The sequence below is a fragment of the Meleagris gallopavo genome, chromosome 6, assembly GCF_000146605.3.
Source record: "Meleagris gallopavo isolate NT-WF06-2002-E0010 breed Aviagen turkey brand Nicholas breeding stock chromosome 6, Turkey_5.1, whole genome shotgun sequence".
NCBI lineage: Eukaryota > Metazoa > Chordata > Aves > Galliformes > Phasianidae > Meleagris > Meleagris gallopavo.
Genome location: NC_015016.2, coordinates 29799277 through 29817170, shown reverse-complemented (window position 1 = coordinate 29817170; position 17894 = coordinate 29799277). Strand labels below are relative to the sequence as shown.

The window sequence follows — 17894 nt, the reverse complement described above, 5'->3', positions numbered from 1 at the left end:
GAAGGTGGGGAAATTTGTGTCTAATTCTTGCTCTCTATCTGTTTTGAGATGCAAGTGTACCAACTTCACCTGAAATTAGCCTTGAGAGGTCTGCAGCAGGCCCCTGTGGGGCATCACTGGGCGAGCATGTGTCTCTGTGTTGGTGCCTGTACAGATTTGTCTTTGAACTGGTCAGGCTTCTGGTGCCAGGCTGAGGACATTGTACTTCTCTTTTCTGTCCTCTTCTTCATCTCTACTGACTCTCCTGTCAAACCTTACACTCGCTTTGGAGCTCGCTCAACCCTTTGGGATCCAGCTTAACACTGCGACTTTATTTCCGGTCTCTGTATTTCTGAGTTTGTTGGTCCTTCCTCATAAGTGAGCTGGGCTGGAGTTGAACAGGGTGGACGAGTGGCACAGATAGCAAGAGGCCAGCAGTGAAAGCCTGGTGGAGGACTTTACTCACTTCACCTCACGAAACTAGAACTTGCCCCTACAGCTCCTTTGTTCCCATTTCAACCCAGTACTTCTAGTCTTATGTTCTTGTCCTTCCCTTTTGCTTTTGCATTTGTCCTTAACTCTCCCAGTGCCACTATTTCCCTCACAGAATGAGCCAGTTTGAGGAGCCAAGCTACCTCCAAATTCATCCTGCCAAAAGAGGAATGCTGGTCTCCCTGGAATTAGGCGAGTCCTACACTTAGTCCTCTCTCCCACCAACATCACTGGAATTGGCTTTTTGATGATACTGGCATTAACGCCAGCCTGGGGACTGAGTGGGAAGGGGCACAGCAATGTCTAAACTTGGGCTGTGCTGCAGAAGGTAAGGGAGGTTTGTTGAATGAAACACTTGGACACAAGTCAATTGAAGTGTTGGTATGTAGGGCTGTTGCAGCATGGAGGTGTTAATGACATGCCTGCTAGAAAGGCTAAGTGGGACTGGAGGCAATGTTGTGGTCTTACAACATATTTGTTGTGTATGGGTGAGGGAAATGAAGCTTTTATGTTGTAGTATTTCTGTATGGAGCTGCTGTTATGCATGGAACTACACTAACATTTGTGATGGGCAAAGAATTGAAAACAGTCAGATACTCCTGTCATTCCTTGTTGCTTCCCTTCCCTTTATAAGAATACATTTCCAGAAATACGAGGTGAGAAAGCAGGTGATAGTACTGAAATATGGATTCCATAGTTCTTACAGTGTGAGAAGGATGATTTTCTTGTGATTACAGCATCCCACGTGTGAATTGGATCCTTCTCAAAGTAAAGAATTGATTACCTGGCCTGCAGTTGGACTAATACAAGCAAGCGCTGCACAGTCCTCTTATTGTTCTGCCAGTGCACCTGCACAATTTCTTTTGTTCCAGCTCCAGGCTTCTTCTAGGCAGTGTTTGCTCATGTGTTGTATAGCTTGTAGTGAGATAGAAATTGCCAGTGAACAGCAGAGCAGGCAATATCTTGTCTTTTAACACTGGCAAGATGTGGAAGTAGTGTGGCAACTATGGATGAGATAATCTGACTCTAGTATAGATGCTTATCCCTATTTGCCTCCTAGAAATCTACTTTTAATTTTGTAACTTTCAATCCACAATCCTTATTGAACAGCAATAAGGTTTTGGCAATTGCATTTCCTTAAAGAGTTACTTTTCTATTTCCTTTCCGTATTTTCAAATATGAAGCCTTTCTAATTTCACTGTGTGAGTTGTTATTCTCACATTATATGTATCACATTATATAGAGAACAGAAATTCTATCTTTTCTCTGTGCTGTTTCATTATTTTGCGTAATGGCATCTCTCCTGTAATCTCTCCTTTGCAAGGTCATAGTCTTTTTTTTTTTTTTTCGTCTCATCTTATAACATATCCAACTCCTTCATTATTCCTACTGATATCATTGTTAGAATCTCCTCTTACTTTGGAGCATCTGTTTCTGAGATGCTGTTACCAGTGCAGCATGTGGCACAGCAGAGATAATGCTGGTGTGTATTACAGCAGTGCTACTTCCCTCTTAGTCACCATTTGATTCCTCATTTATCCTTATATAAGGCAGTGTTTTCATGTAATTAAGAGTTTAATTTAAGAAGAGTAATATTCCTTGAAGTTCTGTGACCCTGAGGTGTTGTTACTGAATTGATAAAGTTTCTTTGAAGAGATGTTAGGGCAAACATAATTACACTTTCCCCCTTCTGGTACATACTGCTTTCATGATGGTCTTTTCACCTAGAGATTTTTAGGTTTGTCTTGTAACACTTCCTTGTCATTTCTGGACATTTCTAACCCAAATGGTAGGATCTCTTCTACAGAACTTTTTATTGCTCATTTTCTTTTACAGATCCAGAATAAATGTAGCTAAAAATACAGAAGTGACTTTACCTACCCATTTCCCTAATATCAAATGTCTTAGTTTGAAACTTCAGTTAGACTATTCAAATGATTTGATAAATTCTTATTTAGATTTCAACAGCTAAAATACCTATATTAAAAAAAAAAAAAAAAAAAATTGAACTAAAGTTCTACCAAACTGTCTTACAGACACTGTCCAGAAGAATTTCAAATCCATACCTGGAAACTCCTTCAAACAAGGTACTTGTCAAGCTTCGTTGTGATTCCACTTCATAAAACAATGTATTAGGAATATCTTGGCTTTGTTTCAACCCCTTCACCATAGCTTTGAAGACACTTGTGGATGTAGCCTGCCATTAAACCAAGTTAATGTATTATAATCTGGATGTTTTAGAAATTGTTTATTTCTATTACTGAATTTTCCAGCAAAGTTGTGAGGTCTAGTGTGCACTTGCTTCCTAGCTATTTAAGCTGCTCCCGTGACTTAACTTAGTTCTGCAGTATTTCAGAGTGAGAACTCTATTTTTACATCTCACAATACTTTAATGCCAAAGGATTGTTTTATGTTCTTTGAAAGATCCAAGAACGCATGAACCGAAAGAAGTGAAACTGTGATATTGATTTTCTTTCAACTTAGTTATTTGTATTACTCCTATGGTTTGTTGGGACTAGGAAGAAATGTGACCGTGTATGCCTAAGTTAAATTTATCAGTAAGGAGTAGTATGTAGAACCTAAGTAAAACATGCTTTTATGGAAGACGGAATTAGGTCCTATTTTGATAGACCCTTCTACAGCCTTAAGGTGTAAAGTAAAAATTGGGCATGGCAAACCCAAACTTGCGTCCATTTTTGTATCAAGGTACAGAGGAACTGACCTGTAGCTGTCACACTGTACCTTGAAAGTTTCTATACAAAAAGAAAAAGAAAAAAAAAAACAACAACAATGCATGAAATGACATTTTAATTTGTATTAAATTATTTAATACAAATACATCTGGAATAACTGTAATTGTGTTTGTGATTTTTCAAAGGTTAATAGTCTTTCTGACTTTCTAGAATAACACTTGTTTTAATCTGAACATATCTCCAACTCATGGGGGCATCTGCAGCTAGTAATAAGACTGGGTATGGTAGAAGTTGGGGTCATTTCCTATGAGGCTTTGATGGTTTGCTTGTTGTTTATAGAGGGAGAAGGCATTGCTCAGAAGGAGGGAGCAGACAGTGGCAAAAACGATTTGCTACAATCGGAATAAATCCCTATTTGTCACACTTTTCAATTTCTCTTTTCATTCAGATTTATGGAGAAAGTTCCTCCTGTGCTGGGAGAGCTCTCAGGAATATTTTTACACTACAAGCTTCTGATCTGATTAAAGACAGGGTGTACCTTACAGGAATTTGCAGGTAACCTGAGGTCATTCATTTTAACAAACTGGATTGCGTTTTACTTTCATTTGCCAATGTCCTGAGTTGATAAGAAACTAAATTCTGAGTGTAAGATCTTGTGTGATTTATCAAGAAGTTACAAATATAATACATATATTTAATTGTTAAAAAAATGTATTTTAACATGTTTTCTCATGTTACTTTTTCAGTTGTCAGAAAGCAGCAGAGGCCTGACTTGTCCATTAATTTAATTGCTTATAGATTCATATACAGTCCTGTTTGTTACTTGCTGAAAAGAATGCTAGATTCAACCCTGATCTGTTGTTATAGAAGAGGTTAATTGGATTCCTAGGATTTATGTACACAGTGATTTTTGCATCTAATTTATGGAATATTTCTGTAATGAAGTGATTTTCAGTTTGTGTTACACTACAGAATAATTGCTTCCTCCTATTTTCAATTATACTAAAATGTATTGCTATTATAACACCATTCGTATATATATTTAAGAAAAAGCCATAAATTTTTTCAAAATGAATTAAAAAGAGAATTTTACCAATAATATGGAAGATAAAGGTTGTATTGCTTATGACTATGCTCTGAAATATAATAAGATCCAGCTTTTAGCCTCAGGACTTTATGTAGCTCTTACACATTTCCAGATGACTATCTGTATGTAGCACAAATTGATAAAAAATATTCTATATTGTGAAGGTTGCCACATGATTTAGGTTTGATTTAGGTATGTAAGGGAACTTCCTAATCTAACACTAGTTTCCTCATTGTAACTGGGGGCATTCTGCTGAGACTTGCCAGAATAATTCCTTTCCTAGAGTTGAATAGGGTTGCAAAAAAACAGTAATTGAGACAAAGGGCTTGTTCTGCTGAGCAAGAGGATTACGTCTATAAAACTAAAGAAACCGATGTATTATAGATCAGCATTTTAACATTACCTCTTTTACTACATTAATGCTTTGTCTGTTTTCAGGAGAAGCTGTGTTGGATCAGAACTGGTAGACTGGCTGTTGGAGCACTGCCCTTTTGTTAAGTGCAGATCTACTGCAGTTGGAGTGTGGCAGCTGCTTCTGGATATGGGCATTATATTATCAGGTCAGTGTGATGGTATTTGTAAGTAAGGAATACTATTGATTTTTTTTTTTTTCCTTGCATAGAGTAATAATCACATTTTTTATGGGAGCGGAAAAAGGGGGGAAAAAAAGCAGATAGGTCAATTTTTAATTACTACACTTGTTTATTTTACTACCTCTTTGGTAGGCCTGCCACCGTGACCTTTTATTTCATAAATACCAAAGATGAATCTCTCTTTTCAGGCAAGTTCCTTACTTATCCTTTTGTAAATATAATTGCCTATTGCCAAGTTGCAATCAGTGTGCGTGTCTCTTCTGGTTTATTTGTGTATTTTTTCCTCCTCATCCTTTTTGGTTTTTCATAAGATAGCAGCTGTTTAGTCTCTGCAGATCACCAGTTCACCAGATGACTTTTCTGGCAGTTAGTGATTTCCCCTTTCACTCTGTATTCTAATCTATGAAAATCTGTGAGAAGATTCAGCTCCTGGAGAAAATTGTGGTTCCAGGTTCTACCCACTTGCCTCTCCTTCCCCTCCAAATTTAGGGGTCTGGTCCAGATTATGTGGTTTGTGACAATAGCACTGGTAAGCAGCCTCTGGAAACTTGACAGACTCCACTTCTGGTGACACCACTTGGGTAGCGTGGTGCATTCTCAACACTGGGATTTGTGCTAGACACTTCTCTTTCCTCCTTGCAAGATGAGGATGAGGTTGTTGAAGACTTCTCCATATGTAAGCTGACATTCAGTGTATGCTTAAAGGCTTTATCCTACTCCAGTTATGCTGACAGTATGTCTGATAATGCAGCCTTGGCAAGAGTTGAGTAACACCCTCAGTAGGAACTCCCTCTTTTGGCTGTGGAACCTGTCATTTGAGCCTAGTTTAATTGCAGATATGCCAGAGAAGATGACAGCTGTTTGTATTGCTACATTATCCTACTCAAGACTATTCTACAGAACCAATACCCTTGAGTTCTAGCAGGGACTGGGATAATGATAGGCTAAGCATTAAGTTATTACCATTAAAAGCTGTGAGTTTATGAACGTGCTGTGAAGATGTTCATCACGAAATCATTTCAACTGTTTTTTTTAAACTTAGAATTTTTTATTGTTGCTTCTTAGCCTGGTGCATTCTTTTCATCTGCTTTATTAACTTTGTTCACCAGTGCCTAGCCATTAGCAAGAGCATATTAGAAGCTAATGGAAATTGAGGCTTAAAAATTTGACAAATGAAAAGTTTTTATCTTCTAGCCGTATGTCCTGATTCCAAACTGATTCCAAAATTGATTAATCAGCAATCTTAAAGTTTCAATATCAGGAGCCTGAAGATCTACATGCTGAGATTTTGGAATTGTTTTGTTTGGATACTAAATTAATGCTAGAAGACAGGATTGCTTCTGTGCTGCTTGTGATCCTTTTGGACCTGTGTGGTGTTGCAACTCAGGATTAAAGCCACATGCAATATAGTATAAGTTGGGAACACAGAACCTTTATGTGGTAAAAGTTTAATGTTATTTTTTCTAACAGTGGACCGAGAACTCTATTTTCGAGACACTTATACTTTCTACCAGTTCTCAGCGGATGAATGTACCTACCTTTTCTGTGAATTTGAGAAAGAAGGAGGTTGGAAGAATGCTGTAAAGCTTCTACTTCAACTGCTTCCATTGTCTCCTCCCAGGATCGACATGTGCAATCTGTAAGTAGACATCTACATCTGTTTTAAACTTAAGACTGTTTTGTAAACAGCTGACTTGTCAATGACACTTTTTGCCACCAAGCCACTGTGTAAATGAGCTGGCTTTCTACTACTCAGGGTTGGGAAGCTCTGTAGAAATGGGCTTCTCTGTGATCTGCACTGTGATTAGCATCTGAGAAAATCAGTGGTGCTGGATAAATGGCAGTACTCCTCTTGGTGTTGTTTAGATACTGTGGTTCTTATATATTACCTTGCTGACTGTTGCTTGCTATACTACCTACACAAGCTGCTTTATTTTTTGGGGGTGTCTCCTCCTGCATTTGGAAGTTTGACACCAATTTGGCAGCAAACATGCTGTGAAGCGGATTGACTAGCAGCTCAGATGCCTTTGTCCTGGGTCAGGCTCAGCTAGCAGGTGGATAGAGTGGATGAGTAGTAATGTGGTAGCTTCAGTCATCTGTTTTTAGTTTGCTATTGCATGTTTGTCAGAGCTCTGTTGTCTCACGTTTTTATCTCTTATATATTTCATTTAAGAGTTTCCCTTCCTGTTTCTCCTCCTCTGCCTGTCTCGTGGATGTGTATGTGATTTACATGGCAGGGATTTGGGAGTGGAAGAGACGTGGGGTGGCCTCTGAGCAGAGCCCAGAAATTCCCATGTCAGCTCAAATCCAGTTCCAGTTGCTCCAAAAAAGGGACCTGCTGCTAGCTAGGGCTGAGCCATGAGCAATGCCGGTTGCACATATTTAAGAAAGAGTGAATGCTGCACCGTAGCTGTAGGAATGTAGTGAGAAATGTGGGAGAAACAGCCCTGCAGCCAGCAGATTCAGTACAGAAGGAGGCCAGGAAGTGCTTCAGGCACAGAGCAGAAGTTCCCTGCAGCCCAAGGAGAGACCTCCTCTATCCATGTTGCAATAGTGGGTATGGCTGAAGGAGCTGCAGCCCATGAGTACCCCCCTGCAGGAGCGGCAGAAATGAAATGTTATTGACTGAGTGCAGCCTCCATTCCCCATTCTCCTGTGCTGCCAGGGTGAGGAAGTAGAAGGGAGTGGATGAAGGGAAGGTGGTTTTGGTTTGTGTTTAGTTCTCAGTGCTCTAGCCTATTGTTAATAGGCAATAATTTTTATTAATCTCCTTGTGTTGAGTCTGTTTTGCTTTTGATGGTAACTGATGAGTGATATCCCGGTCCATATCTCAATCCTCAAGACTTTTTCCACATTATTTTCACTCTCTCTTCCTTTGAGGAGGGGTAGTGGGAGTTCAGCAACCCTTGAATTCACCATGGGATGTTAACATACCTTCTGTACTAAAATAGCTGCTAAACATTGACTATTTAAAGCAGCTAGAAAGAACCATACTTGTTTGTGTCCCTGTGAGAGGCCAAAATACAGAAAAAGGCGTCAGTGAGAGGTCTGGAGGCTCATGACCCCTCATGCCTTGGCAGAGCTGCAGGAGCTGGCCAGAGTAGATGAGTTGGGTTAAATTCTTTCATTGTCCCTAGTGTGATGAAGCCTCAAACATAATACTTAAGCTGTGGAAAATTCTTACTTTGGCAGTAGAATGATTTTCTTTTCTCTTTAATGCCAGAAACAAAACTTTTTTTTGTTTGGTAACAAAATGTTTCTTCTCTATGTAGTAGATACTAAAAATGCACTCGATCAAATAAATATCAAACAGAAATAATTTAAAAGAGCATAAAGTGCAAAGCGTCTGGAAATATCTCAAGCCCAGTTTCTTGAATTCAGGCATTCTGTCTGTGTCTTAAATGCGGTGAGCTGATTGCTAAAGAACTCAGTAACTTCTGTATATGGCTCAAGACAGAATCTTGATCACTGCTCCTGTTGCTGACTGCCCTCATGACCAGAAACTGACAGTTCTAGAGTAAGGCTTCCTCTGAAAATGAATTTATTTGGTCAGCTTGAGTGAGCTCTGACAAGGGACAAAGCCCATAAATTGGCTAAAGCAGGGGTTGAGTGTGATCTTCTAAGCAGATGACTCATGTGGAACAGAACCTTTGAATAGTTTTGGAAACAGAAATCCTTGTCATCCAGACTACTTGAGTAGTAAACAATTTGGCTGTTCCTTAAATAATCAGGGCTATTTCATCTTGATTTCAGTGGGGATTATGGGTTTCCTCATTATCACTGCAAATGAGGCCACTTGTCATGGTTCATGACTACTTGTAGAAAGGCTTTGACTCAAAAAGGCAAACCAGATAGTTCATACTGACATGTTACATCAAGGATACTGGCTAAAAGAATGGGTTAGAGACTTTTCAGGTTCAAGTTAAAAATGTGCCAGGCATGCTGACCTTGACCAGAGTTCCTCTATTTTAATGCCAGCTTTGCTCTTTCATCATTTCAGCGTAACAGGCATTTCTTGTGGAGGATGCTCCCTGTCACATAAATTGAACAATTATTCTTTAATGTATCTTTCCAGCTCCTTCCAGCTCACATTATTCAAATTTTAGTCAAAGCTGGATTCCTTTTGGGAATGTTGTCACTGAAGAGTTATTTTCTGGAGATTTTACCTGTCAGATTGAAGAGGTGCTTTTTTTTAAAGTACATATTGAAGGAACTGAATGTTAAGCAGTGTTACAGTCTCTAGGGAAGGTGATACTAAAAGGGGAAGGTGGGTTTTCCAGTTTCAAAATTCTCCATGTCTGATGCACATAATAAACTGCTAGAACACAATCTGAAAAGGAATACATGTGATGAGGTCTGTATTAAAGTCATCCCACCAAGTTAAATAAACTGATGTGTTTCTTTTAATGAAGAAAGGCAATTCTAAAAACCTTTTCTTGCAGTGAGTGTTTATCTTACCAAATACACACACAGTTGTTTTTGATACCTTTAGCACTGTCTTTTTCTACCTTAATTTTTTGTATTAATTTTTCTGTATTGTTGGCTTCCCCTGTGTTTATAGGGAGAGGGCCATTATTACTGTGTTAATTGCATTCCTCACTTTTGATGAAATGAGCAGTGACCTCCTGCTTGTTCACCAGGGTACAATGCTGAGCTTCTTGCATTGTGCCCAGGTGCTCAACGAGCTCTATCTCTGCAAAGCTGATGGGCAGCAAAGGTACTGTGCTTGCCTGGGTTGTCAGGTGCACTGGTGGATCCCAGGAGTACCATGGATCTGCTCACCCAGGAGCATGCTGTTGCATGTATTCTCAGTATTGAGCCACTGTTGATGTTGCCAGATGAGGTGAGACTGATGTTGAAGCCTCTTGGGGTCATTAAACACACAATGTTAATCATGGCCAAGTTCAGCTTGAATAGAAAATAAGTGAATGTTGGCTTAACCTGGGAACAAAAGATTTGTATTCAGAGCTCTGCCATGGATTTCCTTGCAGTCACTTGAGCAGTCACTTAGGCTCTCATTCAGTGCCTCCTGAATTCTTTCCCAGTGACTATAGTGGCATTGTATCAGACACTTAATCTTTATGTGCTTCTACTTCCTTCTTTGCAAATGGAGATGTTTATAACGACACCTAATTCCCGGTGCCAGAATGCATTGGATGCCTTGGACTATTGGAACGAACAGTACTTTTGTAGTTATTTGAAGGAAAAATTAGAAATGGGATTTTTCCCCTTTGTATTGTTTTATTTATTTTATTTTCATAAATTTTACACTACATTCTGTATCTTCTGTTCAAAAATAATATACATTTTATTAACTTTGGAAAAGCACCCCCTTTTATGGGTAGATTGGTTTTAATACAGATATCCAGGATGGGATATCCATTTAGTGAGTGCCTTTGGGGTTCCTGGAAAGCTTTTGCTGAATGGAGACAACTCTTAGGTATTCCTGGTCTTTTATTTGTGTTGTAGGTGGATTGTACACCCAGCATACAGCATTGTGACTCTACATTGGGTATTTGAGGTACTGTCCAGGCATGGGATCATGAGCACAGCTGTATCACTTCCTCAGTCAGCAGCTTGGGAAGCAATTCATTTGCTTCCATGTGGTGAATGGTAGTGATTGTGCAAATCTGACCTGCCTGTTTGCAGATCTGGGGCAAGCATTCCTGTGTTTTGCTCTGTTCAAGTATGCCAAGACTGAGCAGTGCAGTCATGAGACTTGTTTACTGGGCTTTTTGGTCTCTGTTCAGTACCAGCCCTACTATATTTTCATTAACTTGGATATCAAAGTACAATCTTCCTCTCAAATCCTGGGAAGTTGGCTACAGTTTTCAGTGCATTAATGTTTTCATAAGAACTTGAAGCTCATATGTGGATGAATATGGGGAACATTTTAAAATAGAAGATGAAGAGATTAAAAAAAACCCAAGATGGAAATAGCTGTGTTATGCGCTTTTCTAATGAACTGTGTCCGTGGCTGTGTATAGAGCTGCTGTCTTTTGCCTCCCATTTAGAAAAACCTCATCCCGTCCTGGTTCTGGGAGGATCGGAAAAGATCAGATGTGTGGTGAAATGTAGGCATAGACAGTGGTCAGCCATTCTCATCTCATTCCAAATTAGGAAGAGAGAAACTGAATAGATCAGAAAATGCAAACTTTTATTTATTTATTTTGGGCTCTTTATAACACTTAAAACATTAAATCACATTTTATCTTTGAATGGGAAAGGTAGTTGTGATTATGATGGTGCTTTCTAATCCAGATTACCTTTTTGATTTGAATATGCTTGCCAGAGGATGAATGCATGTGTCATCGAATGCTTTCTGACCTTAATTTTTTAATTGGGAAAGAAATTTTCGGACATGGGTTGTAAAAACCACAAATACTCCAGCTGTGTATTCCAGACATCTTGTCAGTAATCTCTCTAAATACATCAAGGCTTATGAGCAATTAAATAATTGAGCCAAAGACAGAAGGAACTGCTAATACCAGTGATTTATGTTTAGTACAGCAGCTGCAGTTATGCATATCTGCTCAACTCACTGGCATGCCATGCTTCTTGAAAACTGTCAAAAGTAAAAGATGTCCTTTTCTTCTTCCCACAGTTATTATCCTATCGTACTTGTATCCTTGGTTGACAATATTCTGATTGTCTGTAAGCCTTATGAAAGGCTCACGGCTAGTTTACTGGTGAGAATTAGTCTGTTTTAAAGACAAAATACTTCTATCCCACAGCACTGTCAGTGTGGCTTCTTCCACATGGGCAAATTCTGTGACAGCTTCTAAAAGAGTTCATCATGCACTGCCCCATTTTTGTAAAGACACATCAAGTCTTTTCTGTTTTGTGAATTACTGTCATTGCAATCTAACGGTGTTCTCAACTGTTACTTTAGTTTGCTAATTTATGGCTTCTTATCTTTATTCTTTTCAATTTTACTTTTTCATAAATATCAAACTGCGCCTGCCCCATAGTAATCTTGCTGCCACCTGCTTTTATCTGTGCAAGTTCGCGTACCATTAAAGGTGCTTCTCCACACTTGAGGAAAGCTGGTTGGTGGGCAGGTGGAAGACTTTGCTGTGCTGATGGCGTATGTTTTTAGCACAGCAAAATATGTATTCACATAATCAACTTTGAATTAAGAATGTCCCATGTTCTTCAGTTTTTCATCATGTTTTTGTAGCTGAAGAATTCTCTCATTGATTTATGCCAATCCAATCACAAAAGTTCTTGACAGCAAGGTACAAAGGCGGTGCTCTGTAGTTACTGACACAATTAATTATTGTCACATTGCAGTCATCTTTTTGATGTAGAATCTCAAAAGCCCTTTTACATTAGTGCCTCTGGCCACATAGCTCTGTGCTTTTCAGAAATCAAAAGATGTTGAAACAGAATGAAAGAAATAATATAATCTTATTTTTGTTTTTTAAGGCCTGATCAAAAAATAGAAGATACAGCAGAAACCAATGCTGAAATTCTTGCTCGTCTCACTTCTGCGGTAAGGTCACTGCATCAAAGTTTGTACTGATAGTGTTTGAAATACTGTCATGTTTTGGATCTTTTCAAATTAAAGAAGCAAGTTTTAGTGAGGAGGCGTTTGTAATGCAAACTCCTTTTTTTTTTTTTTTTCTTTCCCTAAAAGGAGGAAGCTCTATTAGAGTCTTAGTGTGTAATTACACAGCTATTAAAATCAGTCCAAGGAAGGACTGCAGTTTTGCTCTCTTATAATCCATGTTATTCATGTCCCAAGAAATATCAATTTGGAGAATCACGCTGATTTTTCTGCCAGCTAGTTTGCACTCAGATCCTCTTGGTCAAATGGAGCATAGCAATAGTCTAGGGGAAAGCAAGGAAGAGAAAAATGAATCAAGTGGGTATGTTGAAAACTCTGAAAAATTGAAAGGAAGGAAAATTTGTGCTGAGCTTTTTAAAGACAAATGTCTTTACAAAAGATATTTACAAAAATGTGGAAAGACAGCAATTCTCTTTGCTCAACACCTTGTGCAAAATTAGGAGGTTAGAAAATTCTGTGTTTGTAAATTGTTCTTTATTTTTTATTTTCCCTATATTCAAATTTCTTGTTTGTTTTCTACCTTTTTTTTTTCTGACACTAAAAATGAAAGAATGGGAAACTCAGAAACTTGATTTCTTCCACTTTTACTTTTACTTGGAGTAAAAAAATAGAAAAACATACTTACTGCAAAGTCATATTTTAAAAAACAAAGCAAAAATACAGAAAAAGCTACAACACAACAACAAAACAAACAAAACCCTCTAAACCACTTTTTTGATTGAATGTTGCCAGTACCCATCAAAAGCTTCCTCTCTCAAAACTAAAAGAATGTGTTTTTCCTCAAAAAAACATGTTGAGAGCACTGGATCAAACTGTTGATGGACACATTGGAGGAGAATGCGCATCTCTAAACATTTGAGTAATTGACATTGAGTTCAGAGTGCTTCTCATCTATCTTGCAAGGTCAAACCTTTGAACTACATCCTTGGCGATTCCAACAATAAGACGTATGTTCAATTTTGTTTTATTTTTAATGAGCTGTTTTACCACTGCAGCTAACTAAAAAGAAAAATTAGGCAACTGCATTTCCAGATGGCCTGAGGCCCATTCATTGGCATGGTGGTGTCAAAAAAAACTGATTTTTTTTTTCCTGCTTTTTTTGTTTGTACAGGCTCTCCATATCAATTTTCTAGTCGAACTGTGGACAAAAACCCTGAGAACAGAGCAGAATACCTCAAATTTTAACATTTATATATTAACTTCTCCCTCTAAGGGAAGCTGAAATATAATCTGTAATATTGCTTTACTCCATTTCCTCCATCCAGTAGTCTGAGATCTAATATTCTTCTTAAGGCTTCATGGTGAGCATTCATGTGCTTCAAGGGGAATTGAACTCTCAGCTTTCACTGTTCAGCAGGATGCTGTCCTCATCAGGATATAGGTTCTCTATGTTTTTTTTCTTGGAAAGAGCCCTATGAGCTGAAGCAGAAAGCCAACCATGAGGGTCATGACTGGAAATTTGTTCGCAGTGTATTCTTTTTTGGTTCACTGAATATTCTTGTATTCTGTACAGAATTAAACCACTCTTACTTGAAGAATCCGTAGTTCAGAATCTGCTCACAGTATTCTTCAGATTAGTCTTCCAGAAGTGAAGAATCTTGCCTCCAGCCCAGCACTAAAGCAGCTAGAGATTAGATTTTACTTTTTCATGCGTTTCTAGGTACAGAGTTTCAAATCCCATCAGGCAATAGGGGAAAACAGCCTGCAGAGATACTACTGCTGTCTCCTCTTTGTCTTTCCTATAACGGATTAAAACATTCTGTGTCAGGTCAGAAGGATGCTCCTGTGCCAGGTTTTCTTTTTTAGAGACTGAATTTCCAAATTTAAATATATAAACTGATTGGGAAGATCTCCCCAGCCAAGGAGTCTGTGTACCTAACATATAAATCACTGGCTTAGTGTTGGAAAGTGCAAAGAGAACTTGTAGGCATGGGTGTGCTTAAGGTCTAATTGTGTACTTCTCTATTCCTACTAAAGCTTTGCTATTGCAAAGGATAGAATGCACCTCACCTAAATACAAGTGGCCATGTGGCAAGCATCTACCTTAAGCTAGTTTCCCCAGGCATTCCATAGAGCCAGGGAGTAGAAATAGGCATTTTTAGGCTGCTGAATGTGTGATTTATTTTGGAAGTCTGCTTTTACAAAAAGCAATCATGCCTTAAGCTGTAATGGTGATGTATTCACTCTCTATAAAGGGAATAGAGTGACTGGCACAGACACCTGCACAAGGGTGGTGAATTCCTCATTTCACCTCTTTCATTTTTACTGCAGTCTGGCTTGTTTTGTTGGCCTTTCTCTTATTTCTCCCTAATATTCTTTGTTACCAGGTATTGTTTCTTTTGCATAACTCTGCTTCTCACATTCACTGCACAATTTGTATGTTTTAGGATGACTCAGCCAGTTGAAATGGTTAGGAAAGGAAATACACTTAGTTTTAAACAATGACTATAGAGATCATAGAAGATAAGAGTGGCTGTGGTGAATGAGACCAAATCAGAAGGGCAATTGGAGAAAACTGCAGAGGTTTTTTTTTCTCATCTGTGTATATAATCCATGGAATACACCTCTTTTAAGAGCAGAGTCAGATACAAAATACAAGAAACTAACTTGGTTGTGTGTTGGTTTTTTCTTTACAAGTTGCTCTACAGTGGAAGAAGCAGAGTCAGTGTAGGTAACTGAATGGAACCTATTGAGCTTCATGCTCTCATCTTATACTCCATTGCAATGAGTATTTAGGAAAAACGTAAAGATCGCTCCTGGGTTTAAAGAAGCATTCCAGAGCTGCAATGAATTCTATGTCATGTCCCAAAGGAGGAGCTGCATCTAAAAGGTCTTGTAGCACTGTCTGTTAAAACCAGAGCACTTTGAGATGTCTCTGAGTGTTTTTGTTGCATCACCTTGTGATAAGGTAAAAGAGAATACTGAGGTGTTAATGCAGTGCATCTGGGAAATACAGTTTCCTGGTACCTTAAGAAGACATCCAGGTACTGCATTTATTTGGAGTCCATCATACTGTCATTACCTGAGGTACAAAAATGTGAATTAAACTGCACATTTTTTTAATCCATCTCTGTTTTTTGAGGATGGGAAGATTAACCGTATAAATTTATTGCTCGTATTTGAGGAAGCAGGCATACACATGGGTACCACTCCATATGAATACTCTTACTCTTTCTTATTGCAAAAGGAAAACTGAATAAGATGTAGCAAGGTGCATGCACAGGACATTCTGTTTTGACTGTAATAATAATATTTCTGTAAACACAATGAGGTGAGCTGGTTTTTAAGACTGAATCAATCTTGACATCTGCATTGCTACTCAAAATGGGATGCTATTTAGATAGTGCTCACTTTGTGGTGACATGCTACATGTATAAACAATTTTTTTTATTTATTTAATATCTCCATTTATTACGGTAGGCATAGCTCTTGTTTGAATATATATTTTACTTTGAGTCTAGATTATTATCTGCAATGTGATGTGGGACTTGATTTTGTTAAACAGGCAGTAACTGAAATCCTATTGGGAAGAAGTATGGTAATGTGTAGCTTGTGTGCAGCGAGGAATGAATGTTGTACACTGATTTCCTTTGGTGTAATGATGCACGGGAATTGCGTGTCCAGCGGAGATGTCAAGTGCATTTCCGCTAAAATAGACAAAAAGCATATAGATTATGAAATCTAGGGACACCAGGCAAATCCAGAAGGATGCTTAGCAGTACCAATTCTTAGTGACTGAAATGAATCCTATGAGAGGGAGCTCAGAAAGACAGGATGAAACCCTTTGAGGAAGGAATGCTTGCTTAATAGTAAGACTAAAGGGACAATTTTTCCCCTCCTATTTTAGCTTAAAGGTTTTGGTCAGATTAAGTTCAACGCCAGCTACGTTTTTGGCACCTACCAACAACATTTTTCTTAATATAGAGAAAATTCAGAAAAGTAGTGCTGTTATTGCCTGTGATGATAACACTGTCGTTCAAATTTAGGAAGTTCTACCTTGTAAGAGAAAGTAATACTGTACACAGAATAGCAGGATACCTCAGTGCTGCTTTTTCTCCTGTTTCTAGGAAGGTGGTGTTTGGATTCTTTGTTTTTTTTATGCTCACAAAGAGATTTGCATTTTTCCAATTCTGTTTGATTGGATTAATTGATATGTTTACAACTGTTGAAGACTGTTATGTCTCCTAAGGCTTATGCTGAGATAATGTGTTTTTTAAACACTTAAAGATAAAGATGAGTCATCAGTGCACTATTTCATATTGTCTGCACCTGGGGCACTGATATTGGTACCTCCTGCTGAGATTAACAAAGAGTATGAGATCTGAATGGTTTATCCAAGAGAAGTGCTGGTGGGGTTATTCTGAAACGGCTTGGGCTTTTATGTAAAATCTCTCTGGATAGCTTGTGTGTTATTACTTGTGTATATTAAATGTTGCAAGTAAGCATGCAAGTTGTTTTGCCAAAAAGAAAAAAAGAAAAAGAAAAAAGTTCTTTCCTATCATGCTTGCAATTTGTGCTTATATTAAACATGATTAACAGTTCTCCAGACGTGGGAACAAGTATACAGGAAGGAAGGAAGGGAAGGTGATATTGCCAGCTTGCACAATTGTGCTGGAAACAGGACAGCATTTAAGCGATCTGTGGCACTGCCTTCATACTTTCCTGCTTGGAGTGGCAGAAAAGTAGGTCCCTTTCCATGGGGCAGCATCAAGGAGTAGAAAAGATCCTTGTACCTTGCAAAGACAGCAAAAAAGCTGTCACTTCCTTTGCCATAAGGGAAGGAAGGATGTGGCCTCTGGTATGACTGCTTTCTGCCCCACATGGAGCAGGCTGCTGGGTGGCAGCTGTGTGATGAGCGGATGCAGGGTTACCATTGTCCTGACATGTCCCATGCAATTTTGTCTTCACCTGGTAGCCGTTGCAGCCTGTCTTTCTGCTCAGAGCAATATAACATTGATTATTTTGGTCTTACAGTTTTAAACTTTTCTTCAGTGTTGTGAATGGGATATAGACTGTTGTTATTGACTGTGCTAATACAGGGGCTCTTCATGGGCGTAGTTCTGGTCATACACCATGTCTTGCAAATGATGTTTTAAATTTGCATCCTTTTAGAAATCATATTCCAAAACTCCTGCGTCAGAATAGCCTGGGCTGTGCACAGGTCTGTTAGACAAAATAGCTAGTGAGCCATGCAAAAGACTTTGTGCAGAGAGATAAGACAATCCCCAGAAAAACTGTTGGAGTGTCCCACCATTCTTTTGTTATTCTCAGGACAGGCTGCTTTGGGAAACAAAGGGAGCTGGGACAATTGGATGCGGCAGAGGGAGGGAAGCATTGTGGTGTATGCAGGAGAGCACCTGGGGTTCTGTGTGTCCTCAAAGCACTTGAGGCAGCTACAGGGAGATAGGTGATGGTAGTGAGAAGTATACAGCATAAATGAAATATGCATAATGTGGAAACTTAGTAATTCTTTTTTTTTT

General features: G+C 38.7%; 1 protein-coding gene across 1 annotated transcript in view; it reads left to right on the top strand.

Annotated features, from left to right (window-relative positions):
* Positions 1-17894, top strand: part of RAPGEF5 (Rap guanine nucleotide exchange factor 5) — a 145398-nt gene that overhangs the window by 21744 nt on the left and 105760 nt on the right. Inside the window, exons 2-6 of the mRNA XM_031554045.1 lie at positions 2508-2558; positions 3613-3719; positions 4690-4811; positions 6315-6483; positions 12273-12339. Of these exons, the coding sequence (XP_031409905.1) occupies positions 2508-2558; positions 3613-3719; positions 4690-4811; positions 6315-6483; positions 12273-12339 (516 nt within the window). The remainder of the gene's footprint in view (positions 1-2507; positions 2559-3612; positions 3720-4689; positions 4812-6314; positions 6484-12272; positions 12340-17894) is intronic.